At 38.6% G+C, this 24078-nt stretch overlaps 1 protein-coding gene across 1 annotated transcript; it reads right to left on the reverse strand.

The window, feature by feature from the left end:
* Positions 1 to 666: 666 nt before the first annotated feature.
* LOC113434862 (broad substrate specificity ATP-binding cassette transporter ABCG2-like) lies at positions 667 to 23548 on the reverse strand. The gene is made up of 14 exons (XM_026698347.2): positions 23489 to 23548; positions 22310 to 22424; positions 20892 to 21044; positions 18742 to 18899; positions 16928 to 17079; positions 14244 to 14348; positions 12642 to 12883; positions 10935 to 11017; positions 10025 to 10114; positions 8410 to 8534; positions 6390 to 6544; positions 4558 to 4647; positions 2312 to 2406; positions 667 to 1620 (listed from the first exon to the last, which is right to left on the reverse strand). The coding sequence occupies exons 1-14, from the start codon at positions 23539 to 23541 to the stop codon at positions 1473 to 1475; spliced, it is 1764 nt and encodes a 587-aa protein (XP_026554132.1). The 5' UTR covers positions 23542 to 23548; the 3' UTR covers positions 667 to 1472.
* Between the last annotated feature and the right edge of the window lie 530 nt (positions 23549 to 24078).

Consider the following 24078-nt stretch of genomic DNA (forward strand, 5'->3'; position numbering starts at 1 on the left):
CATTTTCCTTATTCCATTGAAATCAAACTTAAATGTTTTGACCATCCCATACAGAATAGGGATGGAAACAAAATCTTACTCCTCTGGGAATTTTTTCATCTAGTTTTCACCCAAGGTTATTAACACTCTTTTGGTTCATTAAATAAAGTGTTAAATAAAGTATTGAGCAAAGTAGCATTATTCTCTTCTATCAGCACTCTTTCAATATGCATTTAACAGATTAGAATTTAACAGGATTTGTTTTACTTGGAAATTAGGGGTGGAAGAAGCAGACCAGACAGATGAACATAGCTCTCATAGGGAGGATGACTGTTGGAACTTCAAATCCAGTTTATAAGTACCCCATGGGTAGATCCATGAGGTACTAAGGTACTGAATGGTCACTAAGTAGTCAGTTGTAAGTTGAGGGCTACCTGTATAGTATTGACCCAAGTCTGGGTCTACCACAAGGAAGTAAAATGCTTTCTGGAGCTCATAGAACAGAGACAGAGTTCAATTAAAATTAAATTACAATTTTAAATGTAAATTTAATCAGGAATTAAATCACAGCCAGAACTAAATTAACAAGATTAAATGGAAACCAAGCTCTGCACAAGAAAAATAAAGAGTGAAATCTGCTCATTGAGCATTAAAAGCAACAGAGATTTTTTACTCTTCACGTCATAAAAGGTACTCAAGACACACCAAAGCTTGAACACAAAAAGCTGAAACTCACCATCAACAAAATACAAATGAATGTAAAATGTTCTTTTTTTAAAAAAAACATAGTTTTTTTTTTCAAGCTCAAAACCCAGATCAAAACTTTAAATGGGTATTGCTTCAAGACCAGAATAGTCTGCAAAATACTTTACACATCCCTAATTCAGTGAATGAAACAAGTCAGTTCTATTATAGGGCTTGTCTTCACATTTCACTTACCACTAAGTAATACCTTGACACCTGATTTTACGGGACAAACATCTTTATGACATCCTCTGTTGATGAGACAATCTACGGTATCTTCAGTTGTCTCACTGTTACGTGGAATTTTTCCTTTCCCAATGTAAATCTTGAATACGAAGAATCTATGCCTCATTAATTTATACCAACAATACAGTCAGGAGCCAGGATCTGCCTTGCTCCTATTGGCTAATTAAGTCTGCTATGGGGATACCATCTTCCCATCCAGTTGTGGGGGTTGACTTCTACGTCCATTCTTTCTTGGACTGCAAGAGATCAGATATCCGGCTTGTGTGGTATAGATACCTCAGATAGAATTTTCAGGGGCTTCATGTTCTCTTTTATTTTTTACACAAAACAATATGCTTAAACTGGCCCTCAGTTTGAAGGCAATAGCTGTACAACAATTTCAATTCCATAATTATTACTAATATGAATCAGCAAGGTATTTCAAGAACTGAATACCGTATGTTACAAGAACTACATGTTTATTATAAAAGTACAATGCTCTGTTAAATAAGGATAGTCTCTTGCTAAGTATACTTCTTCAGAAATTTCAATTTCAGATATGCAATTGTGAGAAAAATGATAGTCATACATGTAAGTGCAACGTGATTCTGCCACAAGTCCCAAGCAGTTGTGCCAATGCCTTGCATTTCCAAATAGTCTTCTCCAGTGCATCTAAAAACATGGATTAAAGAAGGTTGTATTAGGACAATGCAATTTTTAATTTACTTTTCTTATTTATTGCTGTAAATTCATACAGTTAGTCTTCTGCTTACAGTCATAATTCCGCTAGCCCATGATTTTAGAACCTTTTTCGTGACACTCAATTAAGCAAATACTACAGTCATAAGGTGAATGCAACAGTCATTAAGAGAATTGTCGTTAAGCAAAATCATTGTTCGCTATAGCATGTTTTGGCTGAAAACTAGAAATGAATAGCATGTTTTTGGCAAAAAATATTTTTAAATTTTAAACTTTCGTGAATAACAATGAAACATGCTAAGAATGCTTCCCAGTTGTTTTCATGTGTACTTTCTTTGCTTTTCTGGAAGCACCAGTAGAAGTATGGTGCATATATACCTTCAGAGTCAACTGTGAAAAACATCAGCCTCCACAAGGATGCAGCAACCTTAATACCTCGAGGAATGATGCTTCGCTCAATGTATTTTACAAGACACCCTTCCAAATGTTTTGCCCCGTCAAGTTGGCAATAGTTCCATATCTTATTCACTAGCAAGCCCTGAATATTTTTATGTAAACATATCCCTTTTAAAAAACCGTAAGTAATAATTAAAGAAACTTGGGCATTGTTGTTTGTTTTAGTTTTCTAGATGGTGCAACAGTTTGTCATGTGACAGATGCTTACACTGTAAATGCAGTAGTAGAAACACATGTTACGTTGACCCCTTCTGGGGTTTCATTGCAAAATCTGAGTCCAGTAAATTCGTTGATTTGCAAAGCCTTTGAAAAACAGACAGATAATGGAATTACTTGCTTATATTATCTGAAAGGTTTCCTGTGCAGTTGGACCTAAAAGGCAACAAAATGACAGGAATGTGAGTGCTTTGCTAAAATTAAAGCAACATCGGAATTTTAATGTCTTAATAGATAGGGATATATTGATGACCTGTTATGTTGATGTTCTAATTAATTTATTCTGTTCTCCCATGCAGTATTCAGTTCAAATTTACAAGTTGACATTTTTTTGGATGAGCTGTAGAAGTCAGAAGTAGAAAATAAGATGAGGACCCACAATTTTAGCACTTCATTTATACCTACACAACACACTAGGCCATAAACTATAGTTTACAAGCCAGAATATTTCACACAGCCAACCTAGCCAAAGCCACACCAAATAAAGCCAGATGTTTTAATGTGTGGTGTGAATCGTGACATGGTGATACATGCCTCTTTCTGAACATCCTAAGGAGCACTGCAAATGGTAGATCCATTTAAATATTTAGTTGTAATCGCAGACACTGCCTATTCAAAAAATATCGGAGCTGGAGCTGGAAGGATTCTTGGCACACCACAAAATCATAGCTCTGTGTACAACAATAGAGGAGGGGAGCTGTGTTAGTTATAGAGGGGGGGGGATCAGAATCTGGAACCATCTTTTCCAATTACCAAACTGTATTAAACAACAGAAACTTTTGTGAGCTACAGTTCACTTTATCAGATTCATACAGTGACTATAGTTATAAGGTTTAAATTGGGGTAAAGTGATGGGAGGTTGATTATGGGAGGTTGATTATGTAGATACAGGTTACCCCTAAGACAGATTTCTGGTATCTGACATTTGTAATGTGTTATAAGTCCAGATTACTACTACTACTACTACTACTACTACTACTACTACTATTACTACTGCTGCTGCTGCTGTAGCTGTTGTTGTTATATTATTATTATTATTATTATTATTATTATTATTATTATTATTATTATTATTATTATTATTATTATTATTTGTCACTATGTAGGGGCTACTTATGTAGTTTCTTCTAAAGCAGAAATCACACAAAGTTCTCAAAATAAACCACTAGATGTCAACATCAGATTAGAAATTATTCAATTTTTCAGTTTGTAACTTCACTTTCTTGGACTTGGCTCTGGAGAAGAATATTTGCTAGAGAGCTTTCATGAATGTAGTTTGCTCACCACTATAACTACTTCATTTAACATTAGGTTTCTCAAATGCACAGTTGGCTCACAGGAAACAATAGAAATAGACCAAAGGATGTCTATCATTTAATTATAAACATTAGATTGCTCGAATGCACAGTTGGCTCACAGGAAACAATAGAAATAGACCAAAGGATGTCTCTCTGGACAATGTGCACAGGACATATCCTACAATCCCTCAAATGGTTCTATAGCAGATGTGCTAGAATTATTTAGCAGGCAGAATAACAGAATAATAAAAGAATAAAAGCAGAATAACAGGAAGATTAACAATGTTTTCCCCAAAGGGGTCTTGTGCAAATGGGTCAAATGTGGTGCCAGTGGTGCCAGTGAATAGGATAAGCAATAATTACAATAGAAGAGGTGTGTGAATGATCTTCTAACACTTCTGCAAATACAGTTTCTGAAAAGTGGGGCTTTGCTTCAAGTACTTCTCTTTTTAAAAAGGAACAGATCCTCCCCAATCCTGCTTTAAACCAAACAGAATATGCTTCTAGCTCAGAGGTGGAGAATTATGGCTTTTTATGACTTGTGGACTTCAACTCCCAGAATTCATGAGCCAGCCTGGCCATAGTTTTCCCATCCCTGTTCCAGCATATAGAAAAGAGGCCATGTCTGTATGAAAAAGGGCAACCTTTGGAGGGAAAGCGTTTGGAATTCAAACCCCAACATCTTTGGGGATGGCAGAATTTCCATGAAGGGTAATGCTGAATGCTGAATGCTACTGATATCCTGGAAGAAGACAAGACAATGGCCTAATTCAGAATATTCCTAAACAGGATCATGTCCACATTAGTCCCAAGAGACCAAAGGAAGCCAAGGATCAGGTCATTCTCCAGTCAATTCTACCAATTTGAGAGTTCTGGGTGGTGAGTTCTTTCACAAATAGCTAATACATAACGCTAGTGATACGGTAATAATATTATTTACATTGAGGCCATAGCGAGGGATACTGAAGTACTCCAGCCACAATAACGAAGGTGTAATGGTTGTGAGATTTACCAATATACCAGAAAAAACCTGCAGGGGGGAAAAAAAGGTGTTTTATGGCACAGAATTTTGTCCAGAGCTCCACAAAATAATTTCGATTTATATACAGGATTCATTCCTTCGTGGTTAGCGGTGTTGCTAATTTAACAACTGCAGTGATTCACTTCGCCAATGTGGCAAGAAAAGTCGTCAAATGGGGCAAACCCTCACTTAATAACTTTTCTTTTTCTTTCTGGCAACATCAATTTTGGGCTTAGTTGTGGTTGTAAGTTGAGGACTACCTGTATTTATATAAAACTTCACATTCGTGTCAGCGTCTCTAATTTCATTTGGACATGATCTGCTCCGCAATTCCCTGACCTACTTTCCTATACACGTCTCTTCCTTGCAGTAAACAGAATGTAGATATACTACTAAGTTAGGACTGCAGCCTGTTTGAAATGTGCCCAATTGGTAAGGCTTGTAGAAAATAATAATAATGGAAAGCTTCAAAGAGTATGATGGGTTTCATAGGTTCATGGAGATGGAGACAGAAGAAAAGAGAGAGATTGGAAAGCATGTTGTGATTTCACATATCAAGCTGTAAATTCTAATGGAGACTAAATGTGAGACAAAATGCCTCAGAACTGCCATTCCCCTAATTTCCCTTCATCGTAGCCAGGGTGCCAGATGAGTGACAATCTAGTCCCACAGGTATACAATACATGATAATACCTTGTGTGGTACCTAAATAGTATATTTTAGACATGATACAATCTCTTTTACTAAAAAAAAAAAAAAAAAGGAGTCTCTGAGGATTTTATTCCACTAGTCACTTTATTCCACTAGTCATGGTGGTGCTCCTCTCCATTTCAAGGCCATTGAGCCAGCACTGTCCGAAATCCTTTTGCGGTTGTGTGGCCCTCATGATGTCACAGGGCGCTGTTACCTTCTCAGTGAAGTGCTACCTATTTATCTACTCGCATTTGCATGCTTTCGAACTGCTAGGTTGGCAGGAGTTGGAGTGAGGATGGGAGCTCACCCTATTGCATGGACCCTGGAGTGTTGAACCTCGGCTGCTGGCTTTCCAGCCAACAAACCCAGCATCTTAACCTCTGTGCCACCATGCCACCTGTCTTATATCAAATAGCAGTAATCTCCTATGATCTCCTGATAGCCTAATAAGGTAGAAGAGAAAGTGTGGAATGGCTCACCATGGGTCAACACTGCTTTTTCTCTTGCACTCCATGGTCCACATTTTTAGATGACTGATTTAGCTGGGATCACATCTGGGGCCAGTGAAGCAACTAATCTATTCCTAGGCTCTGAACACGGTGATATTTTTCAGGTACCCTCTTTAAATGGGAATATTTTGAAATACTTTGAAATGTAGCAAGCCAGGCTTATGGTCTTCAGGAGCCCCCTGGAATGAAGGGGCCAAGGATGACATCATTCCACAAATTTGTCCTTTGGCATTGATGTCATGACACACAACATATCTAGTGAACCTGCTGGGCTTATTGTGGACATTGCTACCTCTGTCCTGATGAAAGGATTGCGAGGAACCCTTTTCTAAATTCCTTGCCTGACTACACCACTGATTGACCCAGCACTGGTACCCACCGCCATTACAAATCAAGCACCCATTGGAATGCATTGTTCCAATTCTGATTCTGATTCTGCACATAGTGGAGTTTGCCAGCATTTAGGCCAATGAGTGGAATATTGAAACCTAGCTTTTTAAAGATAGGCAAGTTACATATAACAAGTAAATATTAAAAGGCAACACTTACAATCATAAAAACAAAGCAAATATTAATGAGGAGGTTCGCAACGGATGTGATGTTTTGTCCTGTTGCAACTGCCAGAGCGAGAGAACTAGAGGCATATGCAATTAATATAATAGTAAGCATCATGATAAAGAAGGATGCCAAAACTGGCTTGAAACCTGCAAGGAATTAATATATACACATTTACATATGTTGGGTATATACAAATCTACATACATAATATAAACTTTAACAGAGATGTATACAGGTGGTCTTCAACTTACAACTGTTGATTTAGTGGCCATTCAAAGTTATAACGGCATTGAAAAAACTGATTTCTGACCATTTTTCACACTTCATGACCGTTGGAGCATTTCACGGTCATGTGATCAAAAAGGTGGTGCTTTGAGTGCTTGGCAACTAGTACGTATTTATGACCGTTGCAATGTCCTGCTTTTGCAACCTTTTGTGGTGTGGAAGCCAGATTCACTTACCAACCGAGCTGCTAACCTAACAACTGCAGTGGCTCACTTAACAACTGGGGCGAGAAAGGTTGCAAGATGGGACAAAATTCACTTAATTGTCTTAACAGAAATTTTGGTCTCATTTATGGCTGTAGGTCGAGGACCACCTGTACTTCAGCCATGCAATCAACCTTCTGCATGTCCACTCAGAAGGAAGCACCCCTAAATGTGACTGGTGCTTACTGCCGTGCCATATATCAGAATTTGCTTTTATTTGCTAGGGTTCTGCTGCTTGTATTTTGTGTTGACAAGTCAGTTGAAAATAATTGTATTAACGCTTCCATATCTGCGTTTCAAAACATTCAGACAATCCTAAAAGGGCAGTAAGAGTTAGAATTTTCTATATCCTTTTTATACTCCGTAATGGGTGGATTTTTTTCAGCCCATATAAAGTAGCCCAAGTTTATGCCCCGTAAGTCTTAAAAGCTTAGCAATTCCTGTAACACTCATTTATCACAATCAAGCACTTTGCAAGTGGAACATCTATCCAATTTCTTTTCGCACTGCGAGGCCCTTGCAGCCACGTCTTTCCTTCCAGGATGACGTGAGCTACAAGGCAGTGTCCCTTAACCTTTGGGGCACCAATGGAAGACGATTTTTCCATGGACCAGGATGGGCGATGGCTTCGTGTGCTACCTAGATCCCATGCTTTTCCAGATGAAGCTTTCCTCACCTGCATGGCCCAGTTCCTAATAGTCTGTGAACCGGTAGCAGTTGAACCCTGGGGGTTAAGGACTCCTGCTGTAAGTGGACAGAAGTAAACTATTTGATGTTGCATTTTTTTCCCCTGTCATTCCCAAAATGACTGAACTTTCTTAGCAATCATAAAAAGTTGGTTTTGGTATTTTGGAGGAGGGAAGGGATTACTGTCTTTTTAAACTTTTCGTATTGCTTGACCAATGCTTGAGGACTCTTCCAAGTTTATTGCCAACCAAATTCACTGTTTGAGAGGATGATAAAATGCCAACTGATATCCTGGTGTTTTTTTCCATTTATTCTTATATTTCCATCCCACCAGTTTTATAATATTGCCTAAGGTGGCAATGATACTGTACCTTGAATTCCTGCCTTCCATTTTTCCCATACCAACAACTCTGGTCTCCTGATTTTTAGGCCAGCACCCCATTAAACAAAAGAGGCTCTCAGTGCCATGCTCTAAACCAATTTCAGCCTCTTTATACTTCTCCTGAGAGAATAAATCATCCAATTGGTCAGTTGCTTGCATACAAGAGTGATTATAACTAAAGAGAGCCAACTTGGGGCAATGTTTAAGGCACCAGGGTAGAAACCAGGAGATTGTGAGTTCTAGTCTAGCCTTAGTCATGAAAGACAACCTGGGTGATTTGGGATTAGTTCCCCTCTATGGAGGAGGAAGGAATATTAGATACATTTGCTGTACTGGGGTATTTAAAAAGTAACAAAGGCAGAATTTTAAAAATATAATAAATAAACCAGAAAGCAAACAATAAGTCTCATTTCTCTGTACCACAAAAAAAGGGTGCCGGACTCTGTTCACTTGCCTATTGTGAAATAATTCAAGCTGGTGAGGATGATGCCTGGCAAAGTCCTCATGGGCATCATGTCAGCTATTAGTTTTGAGAAGAAATATGCGGACACTCTATAATAGCCACTTATATATTCATGTCTGCAAGAAAAAAAGACACTTGTACACATATATGCATACACAAAACCTGAATGATCAAATAAATGCATATAGCAGGTTTTAGACTGGGGCCTAGGCCCATGTAGGGATTTAGTGAATTTTCTTCAGTTATCTTAAATGCTCAGTTAAATATGGAGTAGTCTTTTTTGCTTCATTTTGTATTCTCTGTTTACATCTATTCACCATCCTGGGTGGTGAGTAATACCATGGGGTTCTTTTGTGGTGCCTGGAGGCTGTTGGGGCCTGGATGAGGAACAACAAACTTCAAATGAACCTTGGCTGGATGGAGTAGCTATGGGTGGGCCCTTTAACCTCTTTGGTCTTGGGTGGGGTTGCTCTACCCTAGACAGACCCAGTGATTAATCTGGGGATCCTCTGGGACTCACGGCTCCTACTTGAACAGCAGGTGGCAACCTTGGCTAAGAAGGGCTTTGTTCAATTTCATGTTGTGTGCCAGTTATACCCTTTCCTGGATAGGGAGGATCTCTGTTTGGTTAATTATGCTCTCGACATCTCCCATTTGGTCTATTGCAATGAGCTATGTACATGGAAAAGTATCTGGAAGCCATACCATTGAAAAGTATCTGGAAACTTCAGCTTGTACAGAATGCGGCCATCTTGGGCACCCAAAGACGCAAGCTGCATTGGGTACCAGTTTGCATCTGACTCCAAATCAAGGTATTGGATATGACTTTTAAATTCCTACACAACCACCGTCCAAAGCAGAGGTGGAAAAAGTTCTTCACTCAGTGGGATTATTTTTTTAAATTTAGAACTCTGAATACTCATGCCACCACACTTGTGATAGAGAGGGATGTTCAGTCTTTGGGATTCTTAAGGCAAGATTCCTCATTATTATTTTGGGCTGAAGGTAACAAGGTCAAAGGACATTTGAAATGTAATCTTTCAGTCCTCGGCATCGGGAGAAGGACCTCTCCTTCGGTATGCTACTCTGGACCCAGATGGCTCCGGTGGGGTCGTGGGCAGGAACTTTCACCTCCTTTAAGCCAGATCTAAGCTCGTGGCAAGGTGGCTGCAGTGGGTTGTCTCATTCCACAAATAGAGATTTTACTCGCAAATCATTTTTATTGATGTCTTTGTATTTATTTATTTATTAAATTTATAAGCCTTCTATCTCACCATCCAAAGAGACCCTTGCCCATTGACAATGAATTTATGAGAAATACTAAGCAAGAATTCAGGAAGAGGTTTGTTCAGATTACTCTTCACATCTTCATTAAGACATAAAAACAATGCTTTTAAGCTCAATTTGTCCCTAAAGCCTGACTTGCTACAGGTGCCCAAATAAGATGAGAGTAGGAATAGCTTTTCCACTGGGGGAGGGGGGGGAGAGAGAGAGAGAGACATGCATGGACACTGTGAATGAAACCAACAAATGATTAACTAAAGAATAAACAAATTATTAACTATAAGAAAAAACTTGATGTTCTATTACATGCAGATTTACCTACATAAATATCCTTTTTTCTGTGATAAAAAGTTCAACGGTTGTAATACTGTTCAAAACCTGATTCGTTGCCAAAAAGAACAATGCACCAACTCTACAAGAAAACCCAAGAATTTTCAAATTAGAAAAGGAGAACATATGGACTATAAATATGAAGCACTAATGACACAGAGCATGATCGGATCACAATGTAAGAAAATCAAGGGTGCCTCCAAATGAGGAGAATTTTACACGGGATAGATATGTACAGTATGTAAGTTGTAATTTACCCAATGACTACTAGACAGCAAAGAAATAGAGAAAGCTTAAGAATTTACTTCTGTCTAATGGTCATCTGGAACCCAAATATAGTGGCTGGTCATTGCATGATACAACACAGCCATCAGAATGTCCTGTCTTTCCTGCTGAAATGACAGATAATGGGAACATAGAGATACTCTGTATATAGTGGCTTTTTTGCCAAACAAAAATAGATGCAGTTTTAACTATACTGGAAACCAGAAGCATCAAGGGCTTGGTTACACAGCTTAGGTGATTAAACCTTTTACAGGTATGCATTATAAACCCGTAAAAGAGCATAAAATATCAATAGAAGTGAATATTTGTAGCTCAGGGGTCCTTGGTGAACTGATGACAATAGAAATTGCCTAATTTTCCAGAAAACAAAACAAAAACAAAACACAATACTTTAATCAAAGTAATATAAACTGGTGTGAAGCTATTTATCTAATTTCCTAGGAAATTATTCTTCCCTGCTCTACAGGTAAAGGGCCATGCAAATAAAACAATATTAGAGATTGTAATGCTAACATTATTTTTTTAGTACAATTGTTCTACGCCCTGCTAATCTCAAAAGTTAAAACTATTGAGAAAGGTGCATTTGGTTTAGAAGAATGTTTCTGACATTAACTAACCTATTTTGAATGCCAGTTGCATCGTTTTTAACGCCAGAAAAAACAGCTCCAGTAATTATTCCCATGACAGTGATAATAGCTATCTAGGAAGAAAGAGTATTTCAAATGATCAATGTTAAAAGGAAACAGGGATGAAATGTTTTGACAAATTAATGAGCTTATGAAAAATATACCTGTTTTCTGTAGTTCTACAATTTAAATGATATGACAAATATTCCATTCCAATAACCAGGAAAGGGTAGGAAGAATAGGGATAGGAAAAACCTTGCTTTTACAACTGGGAGGGTGATCTAAGTTCCAAAAATCTAATCAACCACCAAATGGAAGCAAAGAGTTAAAGAAAACTCCCATTTTTTCCTACCCTAGATATGGTAGACTTGGCTGAGGAGACAGGCATCTTACACTATACTAACCAATGGTACATATCTCTTAGCCATAAGTCACTGATTAAGTTACATTTGATTGGATTCCTATAACCCATTATTCCACAATCAAAGCATATTTTGCATATGTGTAAATCCAACCTTATCCAAGTTTTGAAAACATACTAAGTGGTGGGTTGGGTTCAGTTAAATTAGGTTGAGTTGAGTTGGATTGGTTTTGGCCTAATCAACAAATCATTTGATCTAGAGTCTTTAGCTTCCATAATTTTAATCAGTATAGCCATTAGTTAAGAATTCCTGTCTGGGAACTCTATGGACTTCCAATGTCACTCTACAGCAGCAGTTTAGGGTAAAGGGCATTAAAAATATAGTGAACTGTGCTTGAATGTGTAACTCTAATGTCTGCTCAGAATTACCATTTGGTTAATGGGGACTACTCTTACATAAATATGCTTAGGATTGTGGCACCAATTATCATAATCAAATTGACAGATAGCTAAGATTTTTATTTTGAAGAATAAGCACACATAATTAAAATCTCAGCTAAGGTGATGGTAACAGGCTGCTCAGAAGTGTTGAACAGGAAGGATTGCCTCAATCAACATGACAGGAAGCTCTTAAATGTGGTTCTGGGGCTCAAGAGAGCTGCCGAAAGATCCAAATGCCAGCACTTATTTTACCATTAAACAATTGGAGTGGGAAACAAGGATCACAACTAGACCCATTTAAGAGGATTAACAAAAGGGATTAATTCCATGAAATGTAAGGGCTTTTGGAAGAATGCCTTCAAAAATCCATCTATAATGAGGTTATGGAGATAGAAATGATTGTGAGAAAAAAAAGTCAGAGCTCTTAGCTGAGGGAAAAATTGTAAGCTCCTAAAATCATAATTCCTGTCACAAGGTCAAATTTTTACAAAGCAATTTATAAGATCCTCATAAGACTTGCATACACATAACAAAACTTTTTAACTTCATGGCCTCTTTGTGTAAAAAAAAATAATATTTACTATTATTACATTAGCTATGATGTATTAATGCTTGAAGGTGGTTTCATTATCCAGAAGATGACTAGAGAAGGAAGCCATGGTTTGATTTTATTTTTCAATTTAATTCCCAGACTTCTTCAGCATTTATAATTACTCTAGTGGGTTAATGAAATGTCTACAAACAAACAAACAAGCCCAGGGAGCATTTGTAAATAGGCCTAAAAATGCAGTAATTCTAGATCTGCCACAGATTAGCTATTTCAAAAAAACACTTAAATGACATATACAGTTTAGTTCATAATATATCAAGGAGGAGGAGGAGGACACGTCGTTTACCTGGGCTGTGGAATTTTGTGGATTGCCTATCAAATTTTTAAATGTGCGCCTGGACAGCCACTTCAGCTGATGAAGAAAAGGAGTGGAATATGGAAGTCCTTTAATAGTTGTTCCCAGTCTTTTCTGCTCCTTAGACATTACATCCAGTTCTTCAAGCATTTTTTTGTAGAAATTGCATTTGGAAAATTGTACTGCTAATGTTAGAGCAATGGTCTCCTGTTCTCTCTCAGTTGCCTCAAGAACTGTTTGAGTGACAGTGAAAAGCCAAATTAGTGCATTCAAATAAAATGAGAGATACGTACAGGTCAGCTGATCCATAGCTTATGTTCTAGGTCATATCTATGCTTTGCAAACAGCAGCTTTTCCACTGGTGAGCAGCTGCTGAGCTACACCATGATTCCAGATCCATGTGATTTTGCAGTTTTTCATTGCTTTTCAACTAGCCCTGTTTGATTCTTAAAACAGCCTATTAGGGAAGGCAGCAAAAGATATGCCTTGTGTGTTTTCAGACACGTTTTCTTCAGTATCCAAGTCAGTGTCTCCTCAGACTAGAATTACTAATAAGTCCCTGTATGTGTGTCTCTCTGTACAGTACTGCATATCTGTGTAGGTATGTACATACATACATACATGTTCAAACTCTCTAGAAAGTTTTTTTATTGAAAGACTTGTGTTTTTCAAACTTGGCAATTTTAAGATATATGGACTTCAACTCTCAGAATTCCCCAGTCAGCATAAAAGTCCACACATCTTAAAATTCCAAAGTTTGAAAAACACTGAAATAAATGATAGGAATGCAAAACAAGTTAAACAACAATTGGATGATAACCAGGAATTAATCAATCGATCGATCGATCGGTGTGTGTGTCTGTGTGTGTGTGTGTACAGGTAGACTTGATGTACAATTGTAATTGAACCTGAAATTACAGTCATAAGTCAAGCCAGTTAAACAAATCATCACACAACTGACCTGATTTTATGACTTATTTTGCAGTGGTCATTAAGCGAACATGGTGGTCGCAAACGAAACCTACTGAGTGCAATGGGTGCTTTTTGCTGTAAACCAGAAGTAAATGCCAGTTTCTGGCAACAAAGCAAAAAGTATTGTGAATTACAGTGACAAGACCATGGCTTGCTACAAATAGCCTTCATTGCCAACTAGTTGCCAAGCATCCAAAATTGGGGGAGGATGGCCTAGCTGGGCCCTCAGACCTTCCAATCCACATTGTAAGTACCTTTGGGGGCCATCCGTCATAGTTTCAAATGGTTGCTAAGCAGCCAGTCATTAAACAAAGATTGCTTACATCCTTACAAATGAATTTTATCAATACGTTTTATTTAGAATGCCTTCGTTCCCTCCTTGCCTTTCATTACCGTGCTGGGGTTAGCGTTAGCCCACACCATTCTTTTTTATTTTGGAGCTGGAGTACAGGAAAGAGAGAACGTTCTTTGGAGCAGAGTCTCCCTCCCACTTCCCGTTGGGAGGGCTAATGAGATAATTCCTTTTTCTGGAACAACTACCCCCGTGTCAGGGGCTCAGGGCCAATGCACAGACGCCCTGGTTTCTCCTGCAGAATATCTGAAAAAGTTGGTCCTTTATACCTGCACTGTGAATTGTCATTTTACTCGTTGCAACCGCCGAGGAATCCCCATTGATGATATCCAGAAAAAAATCAGCAGGGTTGTTATATGGTTCGCACACAAAACCTGTAAGGAATATTTTTTTTAAAAAAATTGTTACCACGGCAGTCTTAATGAAACCTCATAAAGCAATTACAACTCGGAGGGTTTTTTAGTTACATTCCATTTGGCTACTTCATCATAGCCAAAAAGAGTACTGACAAATCTTTTTTTTTTTTAAATTACACAATACAAACCATAATTTTCTAACTGATGTAATTGTTTTCAGAGATACCAGAGTTTTAGTATATTTAGATCCTAATACTGCCCATCCAACCAAAGGAGCTACATAGGTAGTCCCCGAGTTATGACTGCAATTGAGCGCAAAATTTCTGTTGCTAAGTGAAACATTTGTTAAATGAATTTTGCCTCATTTTACAGCCTTTCTCGCTGCAGTTGTTAAGCAAATTGTTGTTGGTAAGATGATTGTTAAGTGAACCTGGTTTCCCCATTAACTTTGTTTGTCCGAAGGTTGCACAATGTAATCACATGACCTTGGGATACTGCAACTTTTATAAATATTAGTGAGTTGCCAACTGCCCGAATTTTGACTAGGGGGATACAACAAGGGTCGTAAGTGTGGAAAATGGTAATAAGTCACTTTTTTCCAGTGTTGTTGCAACTTTGAATGGTCACTAAGTTGAGAACTAGCTGTATATCTATATTCTTAAATTGCCCAAATAGGAAAATTATCTCCAATTATTTGCTTCTTGATATATAAGCATGTGAAAGAGGGGTGGTCTAGAAATACAAAATATAAATAAATACAATCCAATAAATAATAAAATAAATAAATGATGATGTAATTCCAGATTCGGAAAAGCGAATCCTCCCTCCCTCTTTAATTGGCAATTAATTGTTTATTTATTTTCCAGATATGTAAATAGGAAAACATATCAGAATAGAAATATAAATCTAGGGATAATTTTCATTTTGAGAGCACTGACTGACCTTTCTCCAGACAGTGAGGTTTAATATATCTGGAATATATTAAACCCAGGCCAAAAGGCTGCACCAGAGGCCAATTGTTTGCCAAGTCCTAACAGTTTTTTTCTATTCTATATGAACCGTTCAACATTGAGTTGCTCTGGGCTTTCTGAAGTCCTTTTTCAGGTAGTAATATGTTGCTGTTTGTGAAACTATGCTTAATACCACAAGGAGGCAGAGGAGTTAAGGATTTATTTCGAATTTCCTCTGCAGGGATTGCTAACCCCAACCGAAAAGCAATTTTTCATTCAATAATTCAACCATGCAACAAAGTAACTTATGACCACTAATAACCAAAATTGACCATAATTGTTCAACTTCAACAAATCTTACTATCCAAAATTAGTATGTCCTAAAAATAGGCATACCCTTGTTATCTAATGAATTAATAAAAAGGCATGTACATTTCATTAATATTTAGATAAGATATTTAGATATGATTTAGATATTTGAGCATAATTGGGTTCCACTTTAATGCATGATCTATGTCTAGAGTAGTGTATTTGGGTTTTGTTTTGTTTTTTGCATTTAAACATTCATTCATTCAGAAAAGGGATCTGCATGTTTTATCAGACTCTCAAGGGGGCCATGGCATAAACAAGCTAGGAATCCCTGCTCCGAGAGATTTTTAATCTCAGATTATTTCCTTCTGCTTTCATTCCCAGACACAAATATATGAACCATTTTTTTTATTTTATGTTTTCTTACAACTTATTTCATCCAATTTAGAAGCTATCCCTATGTCTATCCCAACTCTAGCCAGTTTAAAAGTAGAAGGATTAGCATTAAAACAGCAATTGAAAAAGCTAAATATATATACAATAGTGACATTTGCAAATTTCCATTCTGGGGAGAAGGCTGTTATGAAAACAATCAGAACATCAAGGAGCTACATTAAGCCAACCTTCCGCATCTTACCTACCTACACATCTTACCTACCACACACACTCACACAAACCCACAAACACAACCACCCCGCCCAAGCCTGCTGAAAAAGCAAGAATACGAGAATAAAAATACATTGATGGGCACGTCAGTGCATTTATGCAAAGCTCAATTTTCTTAGATTTCCCTCCAGATTGAACATAGATATTTTATTGATTTATTCATTGGAATTTGTCAAAGAAGAACGAGAACAAGAATAAGAGAATAAAAATACAATGATAGGGACGATAGACACGTTAGTGCACTTATGCACGCCCCCTCTACTGACCACTTAAGTATGACAGATAACTTGGTGCCAGGCTTTGCTTACCTCTGCAATGTATTTCCTTAAATAAATCTTTTTTCCGTAATCATGGCTCAAGGTATATTTCTTGCTGTCCAAAATATTCACAGGCACATCCATAATTTGTACCCGTAACAGGTCCCAAGTGATGGGAATCCATTGCCTTGTGTTCAGATCCACTTTATCTGCTTTTAGGAAAGATCAAATTCTTCCTTTTCAGCCAGGCCTTTTTCACTTGGAGTTTGTACTCCACTGATTTTAACTGTTTTTTGTTTTTTTTTAAATTACAATGATGCCTTTTCCATGTTTTACTGGAAGGTTAACTCCCCAAATCGAAAGGCAGAGGGCTAATGAAATTGGATAAGAATGGGCACACCCCATAAAAACTTACCAAGACTTTTGAAATAGGGAAGCGCATTGTCAGCTGGCCCATGATACAATAGCCTTCCAGCAGCAAGTAATGTCAGGCTGTCAAACAACTTGAAAATAGAGTACCGGGGCTGATGGATTGAAAAAATGATCGTCTTTCCTTGCAGTGACATCCTGGGTGCAACACAGGGAAGACCATTACTTGGTGTAAGAACTCTTTGCTTTTAATTGCTCTGCATCAAAGTACAATACATACAGCTTGAAATGAGGAAATGGATCATTCTTGAATGAAGCTACCACAGTCAAACATTCCTGACGGTCCTATAGCCATACCCCTGCTCAGTTAAAACCAACTGTTTTAGCCCAGTTTTAGCCCAGTTCTGTCTTAGCAATAGCCAAACAGTCAATCAGAATAGAGCTGGAAGGGACTTTGGAGGTCTTCTAGTCCAACCCTCTACTCAAGCAGGAGATCCTATACCATTTCAGACAAGTGACTGTCCAGTCTCTTCTTAAAAGCCTCCAGTGATGAAGCACCCACCACTTCTAGAGCAGGGGTTCCCAACCTGGGGTGCTCGCACCCCCTGGGGGTGCGAGACGATATTCCAGGGGGTGCAAGAAAAGTCCAGGTAAATAATAGGATATTGGCTATATGTTGGCATTTTTATTTATTATGCAATGGATTAACTTTTTTTTCATTTTAGAGTTAAGTATCGTTATTTAGTGGCCGTCACATACATAGCTGGAAAGATTCAATCCTACCATATATTTAACGTGTTCAGTAGTTCCTAAAGTCTAAATTTCAGTGGGTGCGAGGTTCAAGTGAAATTTCTTTAGGGGTGCGGGGCGAAAAAAAGGTCGGGAACCACTGTTCTAGAAGCTAACTGTTCTACTGGTTATTTGTTCTGTTAGGAAGTGTCTCTTTAATTCCAGCTTGCTTCTCTCCTTGATTAGTTTTCATCCATTGTTTCTTATCCTACCTAAAGGTGCCTTAGTAAATAAGAGGACCCCCACTCTTCTTTGTGGCAACCTCTCAAATTCTGGGATACTGGTATCATCTCCCCCCTAGTCCTTCTTTTCTCTGGACTAGCCAAACCCAAATCCTGCATTAAGTGTATTATGCATTATATATATTAGTGCACTATGACACTACACACATTTATTTTAGCAAAACGTACAAAAACATATTGGACATTTATTTTTATTTTGGAAGAGAAAATCTAAAATGAAACATGTTCCTTCATTAAACTGCTAAATTTACAACATGTACTGATCATGGCAAATTGAGTTTTCAAAACATAGCCATAGCACTTAGATCTATATACTGCCCAATCGGGCTTTACAACACTCTCTGAGCAGTTTACAAATATCAGCATACTGTCCCCAATAATCTGGACCCTCATTTTACCGACCTCAGAAAGATGGAAGGACAAGTCAACCTTGACCCCTTAAGGATTGAACTCTAGGCTGTGGGCAGAGTTTGCCTGCAATTCTACATTCTAACCACTGTGTCTCCAGGGTTGTAAAAGACATATGAAAAAAAATTAATGACACATAATGAAGACGATTCTCTTGGCCACCAGGAATGACCCAAGTACAGATGGTTTTAATCTAATGAGCACAGTTGAGCCTGACATTTCCGTTGGTAAGCCAAGCAATTGTTTAAATGAGTTGCACCCTACTTTACAAACTTTTTTTTGCCACGATGATTAAGCAAATGTCTGCGGTGGTCGTAAGGGCAAGGACTGACTGTAAGTCACTTTTCCCAGAGCTGTTGTAACTTCAAAAGGTCACTACACGAATGGCCATAAGGCAAGCACTACCTGTGGCAGAGATTACCTTTTTAAGAGCAGCAGGACAGCATTGGCTGTGCTAGCATCCAATCCTGTTGTTGGTTCATCTAAGAACAACACTTTGGGATTAGTAATGAGTTCTAATCCAATGCTGGTCCTTTTCCTTTCCCCCCCTGAAACTCCACGAGAAAAATAGGTGCCAACCTGGTGCAGCAAAGGAAATGGAAAAATTAAACATCTTGGAAATGTAACGTTTCATGAACAGTATGTAAAAAAAAAAAATCATTTCAGCATAAACTACTTTAATAATGACCACTCCTGGTAACAACCGAGTTTATCAAATGGGACATCACTGAAAAAATATGGGAAACTGGAAAGGCAGCAATACATTAAGGCAGACCTGAGTATTTTATGCCCACCCCGGCTAATCCAGCTTTTTGACCGTCCTTGTCAGGCTCACATGAGACTGATCAGAAATTAGAAATCAAACATAAATAAGTGCCCTCCATGAGTGCAATACAATTGCATTGCTTTTATTTTGAAGGTGACTGCTTTTCCCCCCACAATTTATGTATGTGTGTGGATGGGTGCCTAAGCATCTTCAAAACCCTATTGGTTTGGTCCTCCATAACAGCCCCGGTTTCTCACACGGGAAGATTAATTGGCCACTCCTGCATTAAGGGGTCTCAGACGGTCCTCATGCACTGGTGAAAGAATGCACATTTAACAGAATAGGATAACAGAGTTAAAAGGGACCTTGGAGGTCTTCTAGTCCAACCCACTGCTTAGGCAGGAAACCCTATACCATTTCAGACAAATGGATGTCAATTTATATGGAGTTCACTTGATCCTTTGTTGCCAGAAAGATTTGTGAGAACCCTGCAAGCTAAGACCCAGTGATGGGATTCAGCCAGTTCGCACCAGTTCGGGAGAACCGGTTGTTAACTTTCTGAGCAATTTGGTGAACTGGTTGTTGGAAGAAATCACTAGGGCAGAGAACTGGTTGTTGAATTATTTGAATCCCACCACTGCTAAGACCTCACACAATGATACCAGTAGCAATAGCACTTAGACTTGTATACCACTTCACAGTGCTTTACAGCCCTCTCTAAGCAGTTTGCAGAGTCAGCGTATTGCCCCCCAAAATCTGGGTCCTCCTTTTACCAGCCTTGGAAGGATGGAAGGCTGAGTCAACCTTGAGCCAGTGAGGATTGAACCCCTGGCCATCAGCAGAATTAACCTGCAATACTACATTCTAACCCCTGCACCACCATGGTTCTTTTAAGATAGGCAGACTCTTTGGACCATTGGGTGTGTTTAGACCACTGCAGTTTTGAGAACATGCATGTCCTTGAGGCACTCACAAAATGGCCGCCTTGAGCAAATCTTCCCTCACAGATTAGGATCTATGATAAGAGTATCCAGTTTCAAAGTACGCCTTTACAAAAAAGGAGACTTGCAAAGTTGCTTCTCTCTCTTCCCCCGATGCTCATCTACACATGCGGTTACTTCCCTGCCTTTCTTCTCTTTCTTCTCTCCAGCCCAGATCAGCAGCCTGGTCTCTGTGCAACCCCATTTCTGTTGCTCTGGCCCTTCCTTGCTCCTTCTCTTTCATACCCTTTTCCCTCAGATCACCAGAGATCTGTCCAACAAAGGATTCATTTGCATCCCACCCTATAATGTCGTGCCCCCCTGCATTCTCACTTAACCTTATTTTCTTGGTTTTTAACTAGTTACGTCCAGTTTTGCCACCAAACACAGTCAGCCTGGGCTGTTTTCACATGAATCCAAGAAGGGAAGCAATGCAGATGAGATGATCCACAATTCCTCATTTTTGCAGGCCCTTCAGCTGCTACATTATGTTAAACTAAGAGTAATACAGCAGCTGCAGACTGGATGCTTTCTACAAATTCAGCACAGCCCCAGCTGCAATTCCTATAACTTTCAGGGATCACTGTTCCTGCAAAGTAGAGTAATACAAATGGACAAAAAATTATCCCATGTTCTGATTAGGTCGAAGCTGGGCAAACATCAAGCTGCAAATTACATGCAACCCCATACATATTTTTCTGGATTACAGAAACAAAATCACCCTTTGTAGATGGTGGCTTTGTACCGTTCTTGAAAGGCATAAATATTTACAACGCTAAATGCTGGTACCTCATTTGGGATTAAAAACTATGCTAATGTATGTACCTTAGTATCTGCAACTTTAACCAAATCCAGTTCCTTGAGAACCTGTTCAACCCTCTGATTCTTTTCATATTTGCTCGTAGATAAAGGTAGTCGAAGGGCTGCTGAAAACATTAAATTTTCTCTGACTGTCAAGGTCCCCATCACTATGTCATCCTTGAAGATTAAAAAACAACAACTGGACATTTTCATTTGGACAATAGACTTGCTTAGATTGCTATTGTACAATCATTATTAGACACCTAAGAGGGTACTTAAGACGCTGAGCTTGTCGATCAGAAAGGTCATCAGTTTGGCGGTTCGAATCCCTAGCACCACGTAATGGAGTGAACTCCAACTACTTGTCCCAGCTTCTGCCAACCTAGCAGTTCGAAAGCATGTAAAAATGCAAGTAGAAAAATAGGGACCACCTTGGTGGGAAGGAAACAGTGTTCCATGCACCTTCGGCATTTAGTCATGCCGGCCAAATGACCACGGAGATGTCTTTGAACAGTGCTGGCTCTTCAGCTTTGTAACAGAGATGAGCACCGTCCCCCTAGAGCCGGAAACGACTTGCACGTATGTGCGAGGGGAACCTTTACCTTTACCTTTAAGAGGGTATTGAGCATTCACAGAACTGTACATAGGGTCTGCATTCCTTTAAAAACTTCCCAAAGCAGAGATAGATTTTATACTATGACATGCTCCCATATGCATAGGATTTTCCAAGACTTCCATCCCCTACCCCTGGTGTACAGGTAACCCTCGACTTACAACTGCAATTGAGCCCAACATTTCTGTTGCTAAGCAAGACAGCGATTAAATTAATTTTGCCCCACTTGCTTGCCACAGTTGTTAAATGAATCACTGCAGTTCTGCACTTAGTAACAACCGTTGTTAAATGAATCTGGTTGCCCTACTAACCTTGCTTGTCAGAAGATGGCAAAAGATACCCAAGTGACCCTGAAACACTGCAACTGTCATAAATATGATTCAGTTGCCAAGTGTGTGAATTGTATCATGTGGCCATGGGGATGCTGCAACGGTCGTAAGAGTGAAAAAAATGGTCATGTCATTTTTTTTTCATTGCCTTTGTAACTTGGGACAGTCACTAAATGAACTGTTGTAAGTTGAGGACTGTTGTAAGTCGAGGACTACTTCATTTCTAATTTACAACTCCCTGAACATTCTTGTAGATTTACGGTAATTTCCTCTCCCTGTTTAAATGTTCAGCATCTGTATTTTTTTTTAAAAACAATATTCTATGTTAGATTCTGCAATATAAGCACAGAGGATATTGGAATGTATTCCTGAAGCAAATTATTCTATTTGGCCAATTTATAATAAATATATGGCGGTGATTGAAAAATGAAAAGGGGTTCTATATTGCAGGCTTCTGGGAAATAAAATATGTGGATTATGCACAGCAACAAAAGGCTTACCTGTACTACATATCCAGACATACATTTAAAATGTGTTGGCAGGCCCATGCCATCTAACAAAATATCCCCAGAAAGTCCCTGGGGATCTTTCCTTGTAGATAAAATGTCCAATAGCCTAAAAGAAAAATAAAACCCATTTCAATTAAAATGATTGAGACCTACAATTCAGGAACGTATCAATTACAGCTTTGCAATCCTTCAAAATCATAATTTATCTGTGCATGCACACACAACAGAAACAGGAGCTTCCGAAACAGCTACATAAATATAAGCCAGAGAAATATGGAGTTGTATTAACAGTTCAAGAATCCAATTGTTCAAAAGTCCTGTAAATTTCCAGCTTGGATTGAAACTCTAAAACCCATGAAGAACTGTTTCAGGAATTGGGTATGTCTAGTCTGATGAAGAAAAGTACTAGGGGTGACAGCATAGCAGTATTCAATGTTTGAGGGGCTGCCACAAAGAAGAGGGGCTCAAATTATTCTCCAAAGTACCTGAAGGCAGGACAAGAAGCAACAGATGGAAACTAATCAAGGAGAAAAGCAACCCAGAATTAAGGAGAATTTTTGTGACATTTAGGACAATTAATCAGTGGAACAATTTCCCTCCAGAAGCTGTGAGTGCTCCAGTTCAGTTTTTAAGAAGTTTTTAAGAAGAGATTGTTGCTCTTGGATTTTAGGTGCTCACTAAGAAAGGATTTTTTGAAATGATCATCGGAGCATTAGTATTCCATATATTATTGTTATTGTTGTTGTTGTTGTTGTTATTATTATTATTATTATTATTATTATTAACATGCTCTGATGTTAAGAAGTTCTAGTCTCCCTCCCCACCTAAAACGAAATCTGTCCCAAATGCAAAACACAAGCAGAGGAGAGGAGTTTCAATTTTACTTTCAGAGCAGCAACCAGCTTTTGCTATCTCCTTCTTGCTTACACAGCAAATACTGTTTCGATTTCCATGTTTCAGTTTCCAAACAGCCCTCAACTGTCTCATACACTGACAGGATGCTAGCCAGATGAATACCAATGGATGCTGGTAGGCAGAGGCACTCCCCCCACTTATTTTCCTCCCCCAAAACTAAGCCCAATCACATAGTTTCTTAGCAAAGTATAGGTATAGAGTATAGAGCTATTGAATCATAAAATAGGATTTTTGTTCCATTATTTTAACACTTACGAAGATTTGCCACAGCCAGTGGGTCCCAGAATTGCATTAAGACCAGGTTTCATGGTACCACTGTAAAATAAAATTAGTCTGTTACTCTGGAGATTTTTACTGTATATATATATATATTGATTGATTGATTGAATTCTTTATTGTCATTGTATGTATATACACAGTATACATACAACGAAATTCACACAACACCCAGAGACCAGACTCAACATGCACACACATATGACAATCCCCAAACACCTCCCCACCCACCAAAATTCCCCGCCTCCTAAAAACACACAAGCATCCACACAACAGACCAAGTAACACTGTCCAACAGCTCACTGATGGTGGTCCTTAAGTTCATTATTAAGTGCAATTATAGCTTTGGGATAAAAACTATTCAGAAAACGTGTGGTCCGAGTTTTAATTGTTCTGTATCTTCTGCTAGAAGGCAAGAGTTCCTAAAGATTATAAGAAGGATGGGAAGAGTCTCTGAGAATGTTGTGCAACTTCCTCAAACAGCGAGATGCGAAGATGTCATCCAGGGCTGGGAGCTGGAGTCCAATGATATTCTGGGCAGTTTTAATGATTCTCTGTAGAGCTTTTTT

This window comes from Pseudonaja textilis, chromosome 6, assembly GCF_049901715.1.
Source record: "Pseudonaja textilis isolate UNSWEBS1 chromosome 6, rPseTex1.2, whole genome shotgun sequence".
Classification (NCBI taxonomy): domain Eukaryota; kingdom Metazoa; phylum Chordata; class Lepidosauria; order Squamata; family Elapidae; genus Pseudonaja; species Pseudonaja textilis.

Coding starts and splice junctions, on each gene's coding strand:
- LOC113434862 (XM_026698347.2), bottom strand. CDS start 23,541: ATGAAACCTGGTCTTAATGCAATTCTGGGACCCACTGGCTGTGGCAAA. Junction 18,900..20,891: donor TTAAAGTTGCAGATACTAAG/GTACATACATTA, acceptor TTGCTGCACCAG/GTTGGCACCTATTTTTCTCG. Junction 12,884..14,243: donor AATGACAATTCACAGTGCAG/GTATAAAGGACC, acceptor TCACTCAAACAG/TTCTTGAGGCAACTGAGAGA.